Below are 20,692 nucleotides of genomic sequence, written 5' to 3'. Positions count from 1 at the left end.
AAGTTATAAGTATTTTTGAAGTACAATTACAATTTATCACGCGTCTGAAATTTAAAATATATGAAAAAAGTTGACGATAAGGTGTTTCATATGTACTTTCCTTTCATTTATTTTTAGCGAGGAGGTGTTACTTTATTTAAAATCATGCTTCAGTAACCTATCGGCTTCTCTTCTCTTTAATTAAGGTAATGGAGGCACGACATTTCCTCGAGTTTCTCCAGCTCCTCGCGGCGGACGCTAAAACCACAGGCGGTAAAATTAATGGAGTAAATCCTTGTACACATTTTGTTTACGAGTTCACGGACGCGAGTTTTATGGAGGAGCGAAGACCAGCGGCCAGTTCCTCGGCGGCTGGTGGTGGCGGGAGGCTGCCGCGCCGCACAGATGGCAGGGTGGCGGCAGCGGCGGCGGCAGCACGATAGCGGTGGTGTTGTGGCGGCGGCGGCTTGCTGTTATTACCTCTGGATGGCTTCTGTACTTGAGACGTGAGGCACAGACGTGAGGTAGAGGGCAGCGGTGGTGGTGGTGGTGGTGGTGGTGGTGATGGTGGTGCTGGTGTATGGTGCGTATGACGGGGATGATTTCCGCCAAATTGTGGTGAACGTGACCGTGATGATGGTGAGGGTGGTGGTGATGGTGAGGACTCCTGTAGTCATGAGTCCATCAGTAATGCTACACCGTCACCCTCAGCTTCCTCTCCTCCCGTCATCAGCTGCTCATAGCGTGACGCCATCATGTTAACCGCTAACACTGCCACTTAGCTCCTCCCGCTGCTGCTGCTGCTGATGATGATGATGATGATATTACCGCCTGCTGCTATGCGAGTGATATTTAAACAGTTACATCAGTGATAAAGTGTGTGTTGTTTTTTGTTATGTAGTTAGTAACGCTATTAATGTTATGTTTGATAAATGCTAAGCTACTGTGCTACTGCTATTACTACTACTACTACTACTACTACAACTAGTACTACTATTTTTAGTACTGATAATAATATCCTACTATCACTACTATTATTACCACTAATAAACTAATGCCACTACTACTACTACTACTACTTCGACTAATATTAATAATAATAATTATAACAGTAATAATAATAATAACAATAATAATAATAATAATATCTATACTACTCTTACTACTAGTACTAATGTTTATATCACTACTACTACTACTACTACTACTACTACCACCACCAACAGTACTACTACCACTATCACTACTACTACCACTACCACTTTTACTACTACTACTACTACTACTACTACTACTACTACTATTTTAAACATTCACCATCTGTAACATCTAGAATCACCTGTGCATCATTATACTCTCACACGACATCAAAGTATTTCACGACTTCTTCATCACCACCACCATTACCACCATTACCATCACCATCACACCATCGCGTCGCTCCTTCCCCACTTCCTCTCCCTCTCCACCATATGTTACCACTGCTATCACTGTAAATTACACCAACAAGCCATTTATAAAGCACTGGTTGTCTGTCTGTAGTTTACCAAGACCTGTTACTGCTATTATTACAACGGCCGTCACAGGGACACAGATCACCTGCAGCGCCGCCGTCACCAGGTGTCTCGTGACGTCTTCAAGAGTTTAATGCAAAAGAGGAGAAAATGTCGCGTGTGATTTATGTAAATTATGCGAATATATTTATTTGTGTATCGAAGCTGCAACGTTTAAAATTGATATAATCGTTTTGCATAAATTATGGACACCCGCTCTTCCCGGTTATTCATTTTTAGTTAAAAGTTATATTTATAAACTGCCGCATAAAGTTACAAGCAGCGATGATTTAGTGACAACAGCAGCACCACATGTCAGAAATAATTAAAAGCCACCAGTACATTGACAGCATTCACTCCCCGCCTTGTAATTACTCCCGAGGGAAAGAAGACAAAGATAAAACACCTGTAAGTTTATTTTATTAACTTTACATCAAAATACAAGGAGCGAGAGATGGCGGCGGGCGACACACCTGCTCCTGGGAACTCTGAGGACCTACGTGACTACACCTATGCGCCACACCTGCCTTCTGTACACCTGACACACGCAGGGCGGCAAACTAAATGGTAATATCACATTTATGGCCAATGTGTTTGTTTGTACAGCAATTTTACAAATAAGAGTATTTATTAATGATATCGTGCGTTGTACTGCGATGCGTGACAGAGAGAGAGAGAGAGAGAGAGAGAGAGAGAGAGAGAGAGAGAGAGAGAGAGAGAGAGAGAGAGAGAGAGAGAGAGTTTCCTACCCTGGGTACATTGAGGTGGGTGGGTGCAGTGGTGGGTGGCGGGTGCTGTGCGTGGACGGCAGCACAGCACGAAGGCGGCGGGGAGAACACAGGGCGGCAGGGGCGTGTGGGGCGGGAAGCGGCTTTGCTTCCTGCTCCACGCCAGGGAGTGAGGAGAGGAGGGCACAGGGCGGCAGGGACACCCGGGCCACAAAGTGGTGGACGATGCATTCACAGTAATTGTCGTTATGTACACTGAGCACTGGTCACACAGCTATGTACAGGCCGCGGTGGCGGGGCGATGAGCGGCGACGGGCGACGGTGAGGGTGATGCACGTGATGAGATGAATGGTGACGATGTGGTGATGGTGATGGGAGGAGGGAGCCACCAGGCTGGGAGGCTTAAACTTGGGACGCCGCTTCGGAGCGGTAGTAGGGCGGCAGCGGCCCGGCGGAGGACAGCGGGGAGGGGGAGGCCGAGGAGGTGAGGGGGGAGGTAAGGGGCGAGGAGGGGAGGGAGGCAGTCACTGTGAGGGAGGAGCCTGCCAGCGGCGACGTGCCCGCCATGGAGGAGGCGAGGGAGCGCAGCACGTCGGGCCGCAGCGCCTCTGGCCGGAGAGTCTCAGGCCTCAGGTCCTGCCGCAACATCTCGTGTCTGAGGGCGTCGTGGCGGAGCTCTGGTCGCAGCGCCTCTGGCCGGATGGTCTCTGGCCGCAGCGCCTCGGGCCGCAGTGCGTCCCTCAGGGGGTCGGAGTGGAGGGGCGGCAGGATGGGCAGGCCTGGTGGGTACAGGCGGTAGGCCAGGGGTTTTTGTAAGGCTGCGGCAGCGGCGGCCTGACGGTAGTACAGATCGACAGAGGCGGCGGCGGGGCTGAGAGCGGCGGCGGCAGCAGCGGCTGCGGCGGCTGAAGAGGACTGGGGCGGGTAGGGCCAGCCGTAGGGCGCGCTGTAGATGCGCTGCACCGCCGCGTAGTTCCCTGCCTCGGCCAGCAGCTCCAGGCCCACGGCTGTCTGCCGCTTCCACTTGGTCCTGGAGGAGAGAAAGAGCAAAGTCAGTTTGTCTGTGCGAAGGAACGCGCGGCGCCGACACGAGCATGAGCTGTCCTCAGTCTCACCTACGCTCACTTCATTTATTACCAAGATAGACACGTGGAGCCCCACTCACCGTCTGTTCTGGTACCAGGTCTTGACCTGCGTGTCGGTCAGGTTGAGCTTGGCCGCCAGCTCCATGCGGTCCTGCACACTCAGGTATTTCTGCCGCTCGAAGCTCTTCTCCAGCGTCTGCAGCTGGTGGTCGGTGAAGGCCGTGCGCGCCTTCCGCTGCTTCTTGCACGGCGGCGGCCCAGAGCTGTCTGAGCACACCTCGGCGTGTTCTGCAAAGAAGGGAAAATCACAGTTAATTTCCATTTAAAGAGTCTCAAGAGCAGTCTGGCGTCAGTCTGGACACAGCATCCCTCCCTCCCCCCCCTTCCCCCAGGCCACGAAGGCGTCCCGCTCCTCCCTTCCACCCACAACCTCATAATATTCTCTTAAACCAATTGACACTGGCATTAAATAGCCGAGCCGCGGAGTGTGCAAAGTGGCGCCCTCCCCGCCCCCCCTCCCTGGGGACGACGGGAGTGTTGCCAATCTCCATGACGGGAGGCGGCGGCTGAATGGCGCACATGAGGACATAACAGGCCCCGTGCTGATCCTTTTACCACGCCTGTCGGCAACCCTGGCTGGGGAGGAGGGAGGAAAGAAGGAGGGGAGAGGAATGGGAAATTCAAGGATGTAGGGGGAGCATTAAGCTATGGGAGCCTTGTGCCAGTGCTCCGTGAGAAGTTAAAAGCTTTACCGTACACACACACACACACACACACACACACACACACACACACACACACACACACACACACACACACACACACAAACCACCCTTGAGTGCACACAGGAACACGGTGAACAGAGGCGCCACTCGCACGAGGCAAACATATGATACTCAAATCCCTTCCGCTTCATCCCTCCCTCCCTCCTCCCTCCCCTGCCTCCCTCCAGCCACTATTTTCTCCGCTTCCTAAACAGATCATCCCACAAACGCCGTCCTATTTCGGGTTGACCACTTCCTATTTATGCCGCCGAGCCCTCCCTTCCTCCCTCCCTCCTTCCTTCTTTCCCTCTCACACTCACCCTCTCACCCTTCCCCTCAAAACGCGTATTAGCGAGGTCTCAATTATTGCCGCTCATATGTCCGTCTCGCTCTCCCTCCGCGCCGCTGAAATGAAGCTGAAATCACTTAATTCCTACGACTCTTCTTCTCTGTGGTGGATGTATCTATTAAGGTATGCAGGTTAGGATGGAATAGCTTTTTTTTTCTCTCTCTTTTCTTTTCTTTTTTTCTCGTTTGATTAATTTTCATGTGCTTTGTTTTCAATGTTTTGTTTTTTTGTTTTTGTTTTTGTTGACTTTCTTTTTTTGTGTGTCTTTGTGATGGAAAAGTAAATAAGGTTATTTTTGATTCAGTATGGGTGTTTTATCTTATTGAGTACCATGTGAGAGAGAAAGAGAGAGAGAGAGAGAGAGAGAGAGAGAGAGAGAGAGAGAGAGAGAGAGAGAGAGAGAGAGAGAGAGAGAGAGAGAGAGAGAAAGAGAAGAAACCCATTAATATATTTCACTTAATCTTCTACTTTATTTATTGTGTGAGTTTATATGTATAGAATAAAAAAAAAATGATAATGACCGCGCGTGCATGTGTGTGTGTGTGTGTGTGTGTGTGTGTGTGTGTGTGTGTGTGTGTGTGTGTGCACGTGCTCGTATCTTCCTCGGCCCGGCGTGTACGTAATCCAGACAGCCGTGAGGAAATTGGTCTTGCACGGTCTCGCTTTGGTCTCCGCGGCTTGTTTTGGTCGCGGCGGGGCGGGGCGGAGCAGGGAGGGATGGGGTAAAAAGAATCGATTTTCAAGAGACCAATATTTCGTTGATGTAAGTTTGTGTGAAAATGTGACAGTCGTGATGATGATGTTAGTGTATTGAACCGTCTGGTGTTTTGTTTTTTGTTAAGTACGGTTGTAGAACGATGGTAGTGGTAGTAGTAGTAATAGTAGTCTTCATAGTAGTATCAATATAAGTATTTTTATTCTTATTGTTATTATTATCATCGTTCTTTCTTCTTTACAGGCGCAAGACAAGGCTAGTATGAACTTCCCCACACCTGCATAAATTCTCACACACCTGCGTCTGTAAGTACCTGGCATTACCTTCCTGACTTCCCGTAATACACTCAGGTGAGGAGGAAGATTACGTAGCTGCATGATAGAATGTATTAACCTGAAAATGATACGTGGAGAAATTATGCCGTGAGTGGATACGTGTGCCTGCAGCAGGAAGATGTTAATGTTTATGAATAATTCCTCAAAAGTTACTAGTCCGTTATTGATTTACCTTCTTTTAACCCTTTCAACCCTGGTGGACTCTTACAGCTTACCAAAACAAGCTATTATAAGTCAGAATTGTATGGAATTAGAGGCATTTTAAGTCGTGTGTATATAACGAAATACAAAACAAGCTGTTATAAGTCAGAATTGTATGAAATTAGAGGCATTTTAAGTCGTGTGTATATAACGAAATACAAAACAAGCTATTATAAGTCACAATTGTATGGAATTAGGAGCATTTTAAGTCGTGTATGTGTTACTGAATACAACATAAACTCATAATTCATTGGTTTCAAGGCAGTATTCGTAACTCTTAACCCTTTCACTGCTATTTGCCTCATTTTTTTCCCTAATTAACCACTACGCGCCATCTTTTCTTGTTCTCCGCCCACCTGCAAACACTCTATTGATCATAAATTGCAAATATATGTTTTTTTTTTTTTTTATGTTACCTTTTCTTGTACATGTTAATAAAGATTCCATGCATTGCCTTTTGTCCTGTGAATTGTTGCATGCCTCAGTGAAAACGTCTAATCTTTGCTAAAATAAGAGTACAGTATATAAATGATAAAGAATTCAAGGGCTTCATGCTGTTTTTAGGGCAATGTACAAGAGCTTCACTCGTTCGTTCATTTTAAGTCATTCAGTTCCACGACACAGTTTGATTTAATTCTGGGTGCCATTACAAGATTGCATTATGTGTAAGACTGTATTTGCCGTGATGCAGGCGTTAAAAATTATCATCCATCTACTCCTTCACTTATTTCGCAGCTCTATCAACTCCTCTCTGCTTGATAACACTACATTTTATGAAGCTCGGAATTGTCTCAAGTACTGGAAGGGTTAATGTGGAAACTCTTATATATTGTATTTTTTATTTTTTTATATTTTCGTCATTATGGTGAGGGTAGTTATGTTATTATTGTACTCTTTGTTATTACTACTCCCGTGAGCGAACTGCTGCACACGCCCCTGTTTAGAATTTATATTTCGCCAATGACAATAGAAACGCGTGGTTGTTTACTTCAATCGTCTATTTTCTTTTTATATTTCCCTCTCCTTAGTCTTTCGTGAAAAAAAAAACGGAAGCAGAGTGTACGTAAAAAAAAAAAAAAAGAAAAGAAAATACTCGTCACAATTATCACCACCACCACCACCACCACCTCATCTCCATCTTTGCAGCTACATTACATCTTTATCCTCACTCAAGCCTCCTTCCCTCCCCCTCCCCCTCCCGGATGTGACGTGAACTAGGAACTATCGACTAAGGGGAGGGGAGGAAGAGGGGGAGGGGGTAACACAACACTTGCAGACGCCGGAAGTCGTGATAATTGACAAAGAACCGGGAAGAAGAATAGAAGAAAAAAAAAAAGGAAGGGAGGAAGGAAGGAAGGAAGAAGAGATGATAAAAACAGAAAGGATAATAGAGATGGAAAGGGAGGAGTGAGGCAAAGGGAATGTAAATGGAGAATTGTTAGATAAGGAAGGAGAAGAAGAGATAGAATATAAATTAGAGGTAGATAGGAGAAGAAACGGAGGAATGGAAAATAAAGGAAGAAGAAAGCGTAAAAGGAGAGAGATGGGAAACAGGCAGATAAAGAAGAGGAATGAGGAGATAGAAATGAGTCGTAAAGGAGATAGGGAGATGGAAATGTAATGGAAATGTGAGATAGGGAGATAAAGAGAGGAAGAAAGAATGCAAGAATATCAAAATTTTGTGTAGCGAACGAGAGAGAGAGAGAGAGAGAGAGAGAGAGAGAGAGAGAGAGAGAGACCGTAGTTGTAAGATTTCAGTAGACGTTAATAGATGGGGACAGCATAGGTACATTACCAACAAAAAATATGCAAACAACAAACAAACAAACAAACAAACAAACAAACAAACTTCCTTCCATTCCCATCTATCCCATCCATTCATTTCCATTCCTTTCTATCTATCCCCCATTTCCTTCAGTCCCCCCTTCCTCTCTCGTTCACATGTAAACAAAAGAAAGAAAACGGGAAACGGTTGTAAATCACGACAAAACAAGCGTGAACTAACCCCAAAGGACAATAATAATGATAATAATGATAATAATAATAATAATAACAATAATAACAAGCCTTTCTCCCCTCCCTCTCCCCTCTCCCTTAATGCCGACAGCTGACCGCATTGATGCCTCTCCCCTCTCCCATGAGTCACGGAGAGGGGAGAAGGAGGAGGAGGAGGAGGAGGAGGAGGAGGAGGAGGAGGAGGAAACGGCCTAGAGGGAAAGAGAAGTAGAAGAAATAAGAGCACAAAAGAGAGGAAACATTAGAGAGAGAGAGAGAGAGAGAGAGAGAGAGAGAGAGAAGCCATACAAACAATAATCATGATGTTTGACCTTTATCGCAACTGTGTCTGCCTGCGCGCGCGTATACACACACACACACACACACACACACACACACACACATGTTAATCATAATTGTGAAGCATAAAATATACGGCCATGGACATCCGCTAAAATGTACGTTGAAATATAAAAAATAAAAAAAATAGAAAAATAAATAATGACGATGATAATGACGATGATAATAACAATAATAATAATAATAATAATAATAATAATAATAATAATAATAATAATAATAATTTGAATCTGGCATGAGAGAGAGAGAGAGAGAGAGAGGAGAGAGAGAGAGAGAGAGAGAGAGAGAGAGAGAGGAAACAAGCCATTACATGATATTAATATTAAGTCACGAGAGAGAAACATTTACCAACATTAAACTCCTGTCTCTCTCTCTCTCTCTCTCTCTCTCTCTCTCTCTCTCTCTCTCTCTCTCTCTCTCTCTCTCTCTCTCTCTCTCTCTCTCTCTCTCTCTCTCTCTCTCTCCACACCCGTCTCATACATTATGGTAATGACAACACGGATGATAAATAAAAAAAATATATACAGTATACATTTATACATTACCATTGGTTTATAAAGAGAGAGAGAGAGAGAGAGAGAGAGAGAGAGAGAGAGAGAGAGAGAGAGGTGGCGGTGAAAAGGGGTTGAGTCCATTAGAGGTCGAAGTGGGGGGAAGGGGGTACGGGAGGTAATTATGCCCTTGTGTCCAGTCGCCATGAAGCTGTGAGCAAGATTGTTCCTCGTGAATTAATGATTGAACCGCTATAGGTCGTTAAGAAGAGGAGGAGGAGAGGGGGAGAGGGGAGAGGGGGAAGTAAGGGGTCATAGAGGGAGGGGGGTTTGGAGAGTAAGGGGCGAGCAAGTGTCACGTTAAGTTAGTGTTTTGGTGGAAGTGTTTATATAGTTGTGTTGGTTTGATGGGTACTCTCACAATTCCTTCCTTCATTCGTGCTTTGTGACTCTTCCCTCCCTCCTCTCTTCCTTCCTTGGTTCGTGTCTCTCTATCCCTCCCTCCTTGGTCTCCTTGTCTCTCCCTCACTCCTTCCTTCCCTCTCCTATTTCGTTCTCAGTTCTTTCATTTACCGTCTTCCTTCCTTCACTTCTATGTTATTCCTTCTTCCCCTCCTTTCCACGGCCTGTGTGTCCCTCTTCCCCTCCGTCACTACCCCCTTCCCCCCTTCCCCCCCTTCTATCACACCCTCGCTTCTGTCATGATTTTTTACCTGAATACTCCTGATATTTCGTCTCAGTCTTGCCTTCCCACACCTGCTCGTCCTCCTCCCTCCCTCCCTCCTCTTCCACCTGTACGTGACCAAGCCCTCCTCCACTCACCTAATAATAAAATCAGTGAAGATTGAGACAAAAGACCAGCTTTGTCATGAGTATTATCGTCCATTTGCACATGTCGATACACGAGTTGGGGTGAGAGAGAGCCAACCCACACAGAGGCGAGGAGTGGAAGCCCTCACCCCACCCACTCCACCTCCCTCCCTCTCCCACACTCTCCTGGAGCAAGTGGTGGAGTTGGTCAGGTGAGAGTAATGAGGGGATGAGAGTGGTATGTGTCACTTGTCATAATAGCAGACAATGAGAAGGAGAGCCTGGGGAGCGTGGCGGGGTATGGCCGGTTCGCTTCAATAATTTAGTAATGCTTCTCCTAAAAGCTCCGCCACTGACAAGAAAATGACCGGGAGTGATACGGGTTGTGCTCTTAATATTTCAATGTGGGGGCAGTTCGTCCGGCCATCACGAACGTCGAATTGTTAAAAAAAAAAAAAAAAAAAAAAAAAAAAAAAAAAAAAAAAAAAAAAAAAAAAAAAAAACAACTCATGAATTCTCACCGTAACATAAAAAAAAAAAATCACAAAATCGTTCCTAAATTGCTATTCTCTATTGAAACCTCCTTTGACATCGGCGAAACAGAAAGAAATGCACACAAAACAAAAGAAAACAAACTCGAATCCTTTCAAAAATATTCCTATTCTCTATTGAAACATTCAGTGACTGCCGCGTCTTCGCCTCAACCACCCTCATCACGCTTAATTAGAGGACAAGCGGTACTCGTAATGCGGCAGTTAGTCTCTCCGTAATAGCCTCAACAATTACTTCGCTCATGAAAATTTCCACAAAGTCCGCGTGCGTCCCCTAAATTGACGTTAAATGTTGTATCTGCGCAGGAGACGAAGAGGAGCTAAACTGAGAAGTGTTTGGAGATAACGACTGCCAGGAGGAGGAGGAGAAGGAGAAGATAGATGTTTTGGCAAGTTTGAGGTGACACGAAGCCAAGAATGAATAAAGGAAAGAAGAATAGGAGAGGTATTAATAGGAAGAGGTAAAGAGCTAGAATAAGAGGAGAAAAAGAAAGGAAGAGGAGTGTTCAGGCGAGTTTTAGGTGACACTAAGGTAAGAGAGATAAGATAAGAGTGGAAGAGAAATAATGGTGGGGAAATTAATAAACAGAAAGAAAGTAAGGAACAGGAAGAAGATAATTTAACACGTGGAAAATTAATAAAAAGAAAAGAACAAAAAGGTAAATGAGAAATGAAAAGGCAATAAAGAAGAAATAGGAGGAATAATAATAAATGGAAACTTAAAATTTAAGAAGTAAAAGATGAAGAAAGAAAACGAAACAAAACAGAAACACTACATAACAAATAAAAAGGGAATAAAGAATAGAAGAAAGAGGAATAATAAATTAAATCTACGTTCCCATTTGCTTGTATTATTGATCTCGTCTACCTGTGGATCAATTTATCATCAGCTCCTCTTCCCTTTCACGTCTTGTTATTTCCTCACTCCCGCAGTAACATTCACCAACTAGTCTGTAATCAAGCCGACAATTTCCCTCCCTATGAGTGAGTGTTTGCCTCTATTTACAGCCCATTTACCTGTGTCAAGTACCCGATTCACTCCTAATGACCCCGCACGTGTTTGTCAGGTGAGGGGAGGCACCTGGGGGGGAGGGGGAAGACGGGAGGAGTGAGGGGAGGGAAAGAAGCCACGTGGGCATAATTTATGAGGGAAATTAGTCCAGGATAAGGAGAAATGTGTGGAAATGTTTAGGTGATGTTTGGGTAAGGAGGATGTGAAGTTAAGATTTAAGTGTTGAAGAGTGGTGGTGGTGGTGGTGGTGGTGGTGGTGGTGGTGGTGGTGGTGGTGAGGAGGGGTGGAAATAATAATAAGAATAGACAGGGAGCGTCGGTGCGGTAGAAGCAGTTAATGACACCTGTCTCTCGCTGGCGGGTCACAGGTAGCCATTATCATTCATTATTTAATTCTCAAGTCACGATAAAGAGACACCGCGCGTTTTCCTTCGCCACCTTCCACTACTTCCCCTCACGACGCCCTCCCCTCCACACCCCTTCCCCGCGGCGCCTGAAGACACGGAGACACGCCCTCAATCACGTGGACTCTCAAGGGTCTCTGAACACACTGGAGGCGGGATGCGGGAGTGTAAGTCGCTGTGTTACGGCGGCGACAGTCAGGGAGTGAGTGGCCGGCGGGCAGTCACAGCCTTGAGGGGGCGAGGTGGCGAGGTGGTGAGGCCTTCCCGAGGTGGTGATTTGGAGGGTAAGAAGGGAGGAAGGGAAGGATACAGGGACAATCCCTCCTCCTCTTCCTCTTTCCAACCCACAGGCATGTCCCTCCCTCCCTCCCTCCTCCCACCCCGGCCAATTGTCATAAATTAGTGTGGGCACGCGACTTTTCATTATTCACGAGGAATAAATGTATGGCCTTCCTGTGTCAACACAAATGGGAAATAAGACGACAAAACAAGGCAGCGGCAGCACCGGTAATGACGCTTGGGTGGGGCGTGTGGCGGGCGGCGGCGAGGGCGGCGGGGCGGGGAGAAAAGAGGCGAGGGATGACAACTAGTGCTATCTCAGCGGCGCCTTATGATCTCCGTGTGGCGTCGAGTCTTGGTGTGAGTTAACTGGATTGCAGGGCAGGAACTGTACACGAATGGGAGTTTAGAGCGAAAAAGTGATCGTGGGAACCCGCTAAACAAATGAGGTGTGTCACGGCGCACGCTGAGACTCCCGGGACGTCTCCACCACGCCTCCCGCACATTACCTTGCGTGATAGTCTATAAATATTAACTCAGACGTGACAGACTCTTCAGATTGAGTTCTATAAGACACACACCTGCTTATCCCCATGCGCCCTCCCCTCCCCTGCCTCCCTTCCAGCGCCCCACACCAGGAGTATCGACAGACAGACAGACAGCCTTCCCGAACCCGTCATGAAATATATAAAAACAGACACGGAGCATAACTGATCCCCTGGGGCGGGAACCCGAGGGTCATTGTGCCCCGGGACGCCCTCGCCTGAAATTATCCCAATCAGAGAGAGAGAGAGAGAGAGAGAGAGAGAGAGAGAGAGAGAGAGAGAGAGAGAGAGAGAGAGAGAGAGAGAGAGAGATTCACATTAGCCATCACGTGTAAAATTTACGCCACATTGGATCTGTCCATCTGAATGTCTATTAAAGTGCATTAAGGCTCTGTGTCCCGTTCATTGCACGAGGCATTTAGATCCTTATGGCTGCGGGATCCAGACAGGCCCGGGTCACGCTGGCGCGGATAAAGCTTGTAGAAGGATTCAATATTAAATCACAAAGCGCATGATAAATGGCGCTTCAATTTTAGACGAGGACAATTGAGCGGTTTGGTCGCGGCCACAACCAGCTCCTGTCACCGGCGGGAAGCTTCGCGACAGCAGTAATTTGCCTCGCCGGGGGACTCTTGAATGCAGCGCCGGCCAGGGAGAAATTATGCTGCAAGATTTAAGACTGCTTCTCAGAGCGGCGGCAGCTTAATGCGAAATGGAGCGGGATGAGTAAAATTAGCCTGTGATTTATTGCCGGGAGGAAGGGAAGGAGGGAAGGCAGGCAGGTAGGGAAGGGAAGGGAAGGGGTGATAGGACAGCCAGGTGAGTTCCACGTAAACCATGCACACCCACTTAGCGGCCTCTCTAAGGGTTATGAATGCGGCGCTTACAGTTCACTAGAGGCTCAGAATGTGTTTTATGGAGTGCGTGTACTGCAGGAACCTTCACGCCAGGCTGCCAATAATAATAATAATAATAATAATAATAACAATAATAATAATAATAACACTAAGCACAACTCCACTTCGCATTACCGTTGTTTGAATATTGATGGAAGCACTTGCCTCTAATATTTCAGGCACATTAGCGGGATGGAAGAGGATAAACAATGGCAAGGAGGAGGAGGAGGAGGAGGAGTAAGAGCGTCTAAGGACTAAATAAAACTAGTCACTTAAACAGTATCGATCCGAGGCTCCTGTTACTGCTACTTATCACCGCCTCGAGAGTGATGGAGTGTGCTGTGCTTGTGAAGAGAACGACTAACAGTGGACTAAAGTAGCAGAGAGAGAGAGAGAGAGAGAGAGAGAGAGAGAGAGAGAGAGAGAGAGAGAGAGAGAGAGGGAGAGGGAGAGGGGTGAAACAGTTGCGTGCGTGAGGCAAGCAATTTCCAGCACATAAAGTCTAAAGTAAAGGGTGTTTGGTCTGTCTCTTGTACATCAGCGCCCACGTTACTGCTTTGGGTCCACTCCTTTGATATCTCACTCAACACAGGCACTCGACACTCACTCGCTCGCTCGCTAATAACACGCCCCTCTCGCCGCCGCAGACCCCAAACACCAGCTTTTAAATCTTGGCCGCCCGGATGTCAGCGCCGCGTGACTTTCCAGGATTGAGGAGCGCCGCTGGAATGTCTTTGTGAGGCAGCGAGTCGGGCACTGACGGCGGCGCGAGGGAGGGGACGCTCGGGTGACGGTGGCGTGAGGCGGTGGCGAAGGGAAGGGAGATAAGGCGAGGGAAAGGGTGTGAAGTGAGAGGTGAGATAAGGTGAGGGTGAAGGAGAGGCGGCAGCGGCGGAACACGGACGCTCGGCTCGGCTCACCTGCTTCCCCGTGGTCCTCCTCGTCGTGGCTCGCGTCGCCCTCCAGGTCTATGTCGTCGTCCTCGGCGTGTGTCCGTGTGAGGCTGAGGTCCTTGGGCTCCTCTATAGTGGGCGTGGGCGGCGCCGAGCCCTCACTCTGGGTGGAAGTGGGTGGCTTGTGTTGGGCGAGGATGTCTGTGATCATGAACTTGGGTCTGGGAGTGGGCGCCTCTGAGGTCTCGTGAGCAGGGGACGTGCCACCTCCGGGCTGCGACTCGTCCTTGATGGCCCCGGGGGCGGCCGACACCCGCACGCCCACCCTGGAGCACACTTCCACAGTCATGGTTGCCACTACAGCGTCGGGCGTGAGGTCCCAGCTCGCAGGTTCGCTACACAACTTATCGTGCACCACGCTCGCGCTCGACTGACTGCTGCCTTCCGTTCGCGCCGCTGGCTAGAGATCTGTGATGGCCGCCTCCCCATCCCACCCGCCCGTCCCTCTGGCCGCGCCCACCATCCACGCCCGGCCAATGGCAGGCGTGCCGCGCACACCGGTACCGCCCCTTGCGTGGCTCCTCCAGCAGGGCTCGTCCGGGCGGCGGTGGGAGGAGCCTGCGGGCCCCGGGAGCCCCTCACCACATTAGACTCTTCTCGGGTCATTTTGGCGCTCATTACCTTCATTAGCGAGAGATTAACCGTCTTTTGATTTACCTCTTTGGATTAAACAATATCGTGGTGAAATATTGCACAAAACCCTGGCGGTGCCCTGCGGCGGCAGCCCCGAGCCCCGCCACGCCGCGCCGCGAGGCTCCAGGTAAATAAAGGTGGAAAATATGGCAATCAGTCAACCCGAGCCGCGCCAGGTGACAAATTATTAGATGCTCATTACTTCCAAAGCGAACATGTGGCCATCATTTATTTGCCACCTGATTAATGATTATGAAGCGGCGGTATTGGTCAGGCTACTGATGTCCCCTTGACCCGCACCACTCGCCCCACCACCACCACCGCCACCACCACCACCATCACCACCAACACCAACACCACCAAAGGGACACACGATTATTATCATCCAGCACACCTCACCACCGCCACCACCACCACCACCACCAATGCCCCTCCCCCTGGCCCATCCTCTCCTCGCCAGCCTGTGGCACCTCTCTGATTGCCAACAAGCTCACAATTTAATATGATATCCCTTAAGATCAGGTGGGTTCAGGTTGTCACAGGATAGGCACGAGGAGGAGGAGGAGGAGGAGGAGCTGCCAGGCTGGACGAACAAAGTGCCTGATGGAGCCGGAATAGCGAAGAGGGACTAGACGCTTTAAATTTGTATACATTCACTCGCCGGGTAACGCAGCAGAAGGCGAGGAAATGTCAGCGGTGATTCCTCGCGCCGCCTTGCCTCCCCTCGCTCAGGTAACGTGTCAAGGCGCCACTTGTCTCCGCCGAAGCTTTAGCCGTCGTGGAGGATAAGTCAAGGCGCTGGAGGAAGAGAAGTAGGAGGAGGAGGAGGACTGTCAGGGTTCTCATGTTCACGTCTTGTTTGTGGTCGACGGATTGACGACATTTTAATTGACTTCTCAGGTCTCGAATATTGACGGCGCATATGTTGCGACCTGTTGTCTCTCCCATGTCTACCTGTTGTCTCTATACACGACCCTCTCTCCCTTTCTATATCTGTGTTTTAATTGAGCAACTTCTTTTATCTTTGTTCCCTTCTTCCTCGTCCTCTCTAACTGTGTATTTAACCCTTTCACTGCTATAGACTTCCTTTATTAACATTCAAAGGGCTGTGAAAGAGAAACTGTTTGACTGGATACGGAAAAATAGGAGTAGGAGGTTTTTATTGTCTTTTTAAGCTACAGAACTATATATTTAAGAAATTGTCGTAGGAAAAGTATCGTAAAGCTGTAAATGATTTAGAGAAGGTATTATGTACTGGCGAAAGGGTTAAATGAGTAATATCATTAGTTTCTATCCCCTCCCTTCTTCTCCTATCAACTTCTACCACCCCCATCAACTTCCATTTCCACTAACTTCCATCTCCATCCACTCCTATCCCATCAGTTTTCATCCCCATCATCTTCCTTCTCCTCATCATCATTTTCTATCCCTCCCTTCCTCTCCCATCACCTTCCATTCCTATCATCTTCCATTTTTCCCGTCCATCCTCACCGTCTTCCCTCCCCATCAACTTCCACTCGCTTCTTCTCCATTTCCCTCCAGCTGCTCCACCCACTCCACCCTAGCCTTGCATTAAGAGCCGATCCACCGCATCAGTAATATGATTCATCCACTCCTGCCACTCCCAGTCATTTGATGGATTAAGGCTAATTGTTTTCTTGGTCCAGGTGAGGTCAGGTTACGTTAAGTTGGCGACTCGGTAAGTAAAGAATTATTCCCACTTTTTCCCCTTTGTCTCAGTGTAAAAGTCGCTCCCTTTTTAAATTGTGAGGGAAGTGTTTTATGTGTATCTTGTGTCTTTCTTATTACGATGAGCTGTTTGTGTTTACTTAATGTCTGATTGCTTGGTTTCATTCGTCACTTGGTTTTAGTTGAGCTGTGGTGTTCGTGTTGTCTTTCATTCGTTTCCGTCAGGTGTTTTAATTGTTGTGATTGGCAGGTGTTAGGTGGTAGTGGTGGTGGTAGAAGAAGTAGTAGTAGTAGTAGTAGTGTTGTTGTTGTTGTCTTGTTGTTGTTGTTGTTGTTGTTGTTTAAGTAGTAGTAGTAGTAGCAGTAGTTGTTGTTATTTTTGTTGTTTTTATATCAAGGCACCTTCCCAACTAGGAACATAACAACACAAGAAAATAAGGGAAGCTGCAAGAAGCCATCAGGCCAACACATGGCAGTCAGTCCCTGTGTGAAAAATAAACAAATAAATAAATAAACTAACCATATGAAATCCCCTTCTACAGCACATTTCTGGGAGGAAGTGTGACAGTCAATTAGCTTCCTTTCCTCCCCCCTCCCCCCCTTGGCCAGACTCCCTAGACACGTGGGACTGTACAGCAATAGCAACACTAACACATACGGTACAGTGTCTAAGAACAAAATAGCATCACAAACAGTAACACATGGAATACATTGTCTCTTATAAGCAAAATAGCAATAACAGCAATAACACACAGAGAAACACACACACTAACACACATACGTCTCCTAAGAACAGAATAACAACACTAGCAGAAACACACATGGAATACACCGTCTCCTTTGAATAAAACAGTGACAGTAACACATAGAAACACACATACGTAACACACATGCACTACAGCGTTTCCTAAGCACAGAGGGAAGGAAGCTTGAGTGTTTCTTGGTGCCTCAACTGCGCAGCGGGTCATGGCCTTCGAATTTTGCTCTCCTTTCTTGCCCTCTGTTAACTGGGTAATGAAGGCGGTGGTGGTGGTGGTGGTGGTGGTGGTGGTGGTGGTGAGGAAGATCAAGATAATTTACGGTTATAATGATTTTGATGAATTTCATGGTTTTGCCGGCTGTGTTTTTGTGGTGTTTATATTACGTAGGGCGGGGCCGTGATGATACTCTCTCTCTCTCTCTCTCTCTCTCTCTCTCTCTCTCTCTCTCTCTCTCTCTCTCTCTCTCTCTCTCTCTCTCTCTCTCTCTCTCTCTCTCAAGGCAAAATCAACATAAAAACACAACATACAAAACCAAATTAATAAAAGAAAAACAAAATATTCAACACACATACCAAACTCAATAAACACACAAAAAAACACAAAAAACACAAACATTCACCTGGAGAAATGATGCAAAATAATAAAAATTGAGCCACACAACGCTAACAACCAGGCGGAAGTGGTCTAATTAGCGTCAATTGATAACCCGGCATAGCATCTTGTGTGTGGCGCCCATTTCCCCGCTAGCCGCCGCCGCCCAATGCGTTTTCTGTTTATGATGTTATTAGGCGATGCTTATTTAGTCTAATTACTTTAATGAGATTGTGTAATAACTCTCACAGGTGTTAAGTGAGGCAGGGAGGCTCGGGCAGAGAGAGAGAGAGAGAGAGAGGGGGGAGAGTTCTCATTTTTGCTGTTAATATTTCCGTTTTCTTTACTTCCTTCATTATCTTTCTCCTTTCTTCCTCGTTATTTTTCTCTTTTTTTTTTGTCTAATTAGTTTTTTTTTTTTCGTCATTTACTCTTCATCGTTTACTTTTTTTTTTTCACCATGTCTTGGTTTATTTATTTATTTGTTTATTTTTACTCTTCTTTCTTTTTTATTGTATGTTTTCTATTTATTATTTTCCGGTTCCTTATTTTCATTTCCTGTTTACTCCTTTTATTGATTTTTTTTTCTTTTTGAGCCATTTTTGTAATCTCTTTTTTCCTGCATGTTCTCTATTTATCATTATTTTCCAATTCCTTATTTTCATTTTCTTCATTTTTATTTTGCTTCATAATCAATCTATATATTTTTTTTCTTGTACCTTCCTAATATCTTCTACATCTTCCTTTACTTTTCTTTTCTTTCTCCTCATGCATCTCTATTCCTCGTTTTTCCTTCCCCTTCTGTATCTCATTTCTTATATCATCTCTTATGTATCTTTCTCTTATTCTTACACTTTCTTCTTCCTCTTCTATAACTCATCCTTTTCCTCCTTTTCTCCTAGATTTTTTTCTCTTCCTTCTTCGTTATACCCTTCTTTTATTCTTACTTCCTCTCCTTTCTCTTCTACACCTCATTTTTCTCTTCTTCCTGTACGTTTTTCCCTCTTCCTTGTACTGTGTTTGTAGATACTCTTCTTTTATTCCTTCTCTTCCTTTCTCTCCCTCCTCTCCTACACCTCATCATCTTCTACCTCCTTCCTCTTCTTGTATCTTACTCTTCCTTCTCCTTCATTTCCTACGCCTCATCTACTTTCTTCCTTTCCCTATTTTCTTCCTCTCCTTCCTCTCCTTCCTCTTTTATACCTCATCTACCTCCTTCCCTTTCGTTTTTTTCCTCCCTTCCTCGCCTTCCTCTCCTACACCTCATCATCTTCTACCTGTTTCCTTTCCCTCTTCTTCTCCTTCATTTCCTCTCCTATACACCTCATCTACCTCCTTCCTTTCCCTCCTCCTCCTCCTCTTCTTCTTCTTGTGCCTTTTCCTCTTCCTCGCTGTTGAGTTAATTACCGCAAAAAATCACGGGCGACTCGCAACCAAAATTGAAGAATGAGCCATGTGTAGTCGCGTCCTCTCGGATTCCCTTCGTTTTTACAGTAATTTTGAGAGTCGAGGTTCCGTGGGGCTGCTTGCCATTTACATAAACCTCGATGTGCTGAGGGGGAGAAGGGAGGGGCTGGGGGGGAGGGAACAGGGGGTATATGTGTGTGTGGGTGTGTGGGGGGAGAGAGGGAGTGTATGTGTGTGTGTTTGTGTGTGGGTGAGGAGGGAGGTGTATGTGTGGGGGTTGAAGACGGGAGAGGATGTGTGCTGGTGAAGATAGTGAGCGTTACGTGTGTTGCGGGGGAAGAGAGGGTTATGTGTGTGTGGGAGGGTATGTGTGTGTGTATGTGCGTATTATTTCTCTCCTTACGTTTTGAGAAGTGCTCCGCGTCGTGTTATGTCACATGGTGCTGTGCCGCGTCCCGTCCATCCATCACGGTAATATAGAGTAATGGCGGTGATTGTTATTATACCCATGTGTCTGCGTCACTCCCCGCTGCCGTCCCCCTCCTCCCTCCACCTCACTGCCCTTACACTTCACCCTTCCGCGGCCCACTCACAAGATCCCTTATTGTTGAGTCGCTGTCACTTTGTCTCCTGTTGCCCTTGTCTTCGCGCCCCCACCTCGCTCTCTGACGTGAAGTGTTCCCGAGGGCCTCACTTCCCTGTATGGAGTCTATCCCCTGAGAGCACTTCAGTATTAGGGAGGTGTCTCAGGCGTCCCCTTCTCCAGGTGTAAAGTCACAAAGTCCCCACGAACTACTCTTGAGACACTTTATTAAACCTGCAGCAGATACTTGTCCAAGGACCGTCTGCTGAAACATTTCTGGGTTGCACATCCACTACATTCAAAGGGCTATAGTCAAGGCTACATAAGTTTTTTAAGGGTGTTTTTTTATGGTTTCTGTGAGAGATTAACAAGATTTCTACATTATTAACAGAAGAATTAGTCTTGAGAACCCAGCTAGTCATCTCTGTGGCCTTTGAAAATAGTCGTGGTGAGAGAGAGAGATAGAGAGAGCAAAGAATTTCTGTATAAGAGACAAGAAACGTAACTTAAAGGCTTCATTCTGTGTTACTCTCCCAGGACCTCAGCACGCTAGAAAACCCTGCTCTCCTGAGGGTTCAACGAGCGTGAGCAAGGACATGACTCTTTGATCTCCTTAAGCTCCCCTCCAGGCATTAGTAGATAGAATTCGCACTTAAACATAAGGGAAATATAGTTTATGAAAAAAAAAAAACAGTAACACATGGAATACAGTGTCTCTTATTAACAAGATAGCAATAACAACAACACACGCAGTAACACACATACGCTAAGAACAGAATAACAACACTAGCAATAAGACAAATGGTGAAGCTTTTTGGCGAATACTGGACTAACTTCTGTAGATGGACACAAAGTTCCATACTAATACAGAGTTGTTACAATTAAACGTTCTTTCAGGTGACTATAGAACCTCCAGGTAACTTAACATTGTACAGCTTGATACAGTTTGATTTAACATTTTAACACACATAATATTCAGTTATCTACGAGTATAAAACCTCTTCTTCGTGTCCCTGTGTCTGT

General features: G+C 46.5%; 1 protein-coding gene across 1 annotated transcript; it reads right to left on the bottom strand.

Annotated features, from left to right (window-relative positions):
* Positions 1-1,932: 1,932 nt before the first annotated feature.
* Positions 1,933-15,541, bottom strand: LOC135089072 (barH-like 1 homeobox protein). The gene is made up of 3 exons (XM_063984295.1): positions 13,973-15,541; positions 3,426-3,633; positions 1,933-3,290 (listed from the first exon to the last, which is right to left on the bottom strand). The coding sequence occupies exons 1-3, from the start codon at positions 14,292-14,294 to the stop codon at positions 2,663-2,665; spliced, it is 1,158 nt and encodes a 385-aa protein (XP_063840365.1). The 5' UTR covers positions 14,295-15,541; the 3' UTR covers positions 1,933-2,662.
* Positions 15,542-20,692: the final 5,151 nt, after the last annotated feature.

Source organism: Scylla paramamosain, chromosome 32 (assembly GCF_035594125.1).
Source record: "Scylla paramamosain isolate STU-SP2022 chromosome 32, ASM3559412v1, whole genome shotgun sequence".
Taxonomy (NCBI): domain Eukaryota; kingdom Metazoa; phylum Arthropoda; class Malacostraca; order Decapoda; family Portunidae; genus Scylla; species Scylla paramamosain.
The sequence above is the reverse complement of the archived record's forward strand: the minus strand, read 5'-3'. Positions and strand labels throughout refer to the sequence as shown.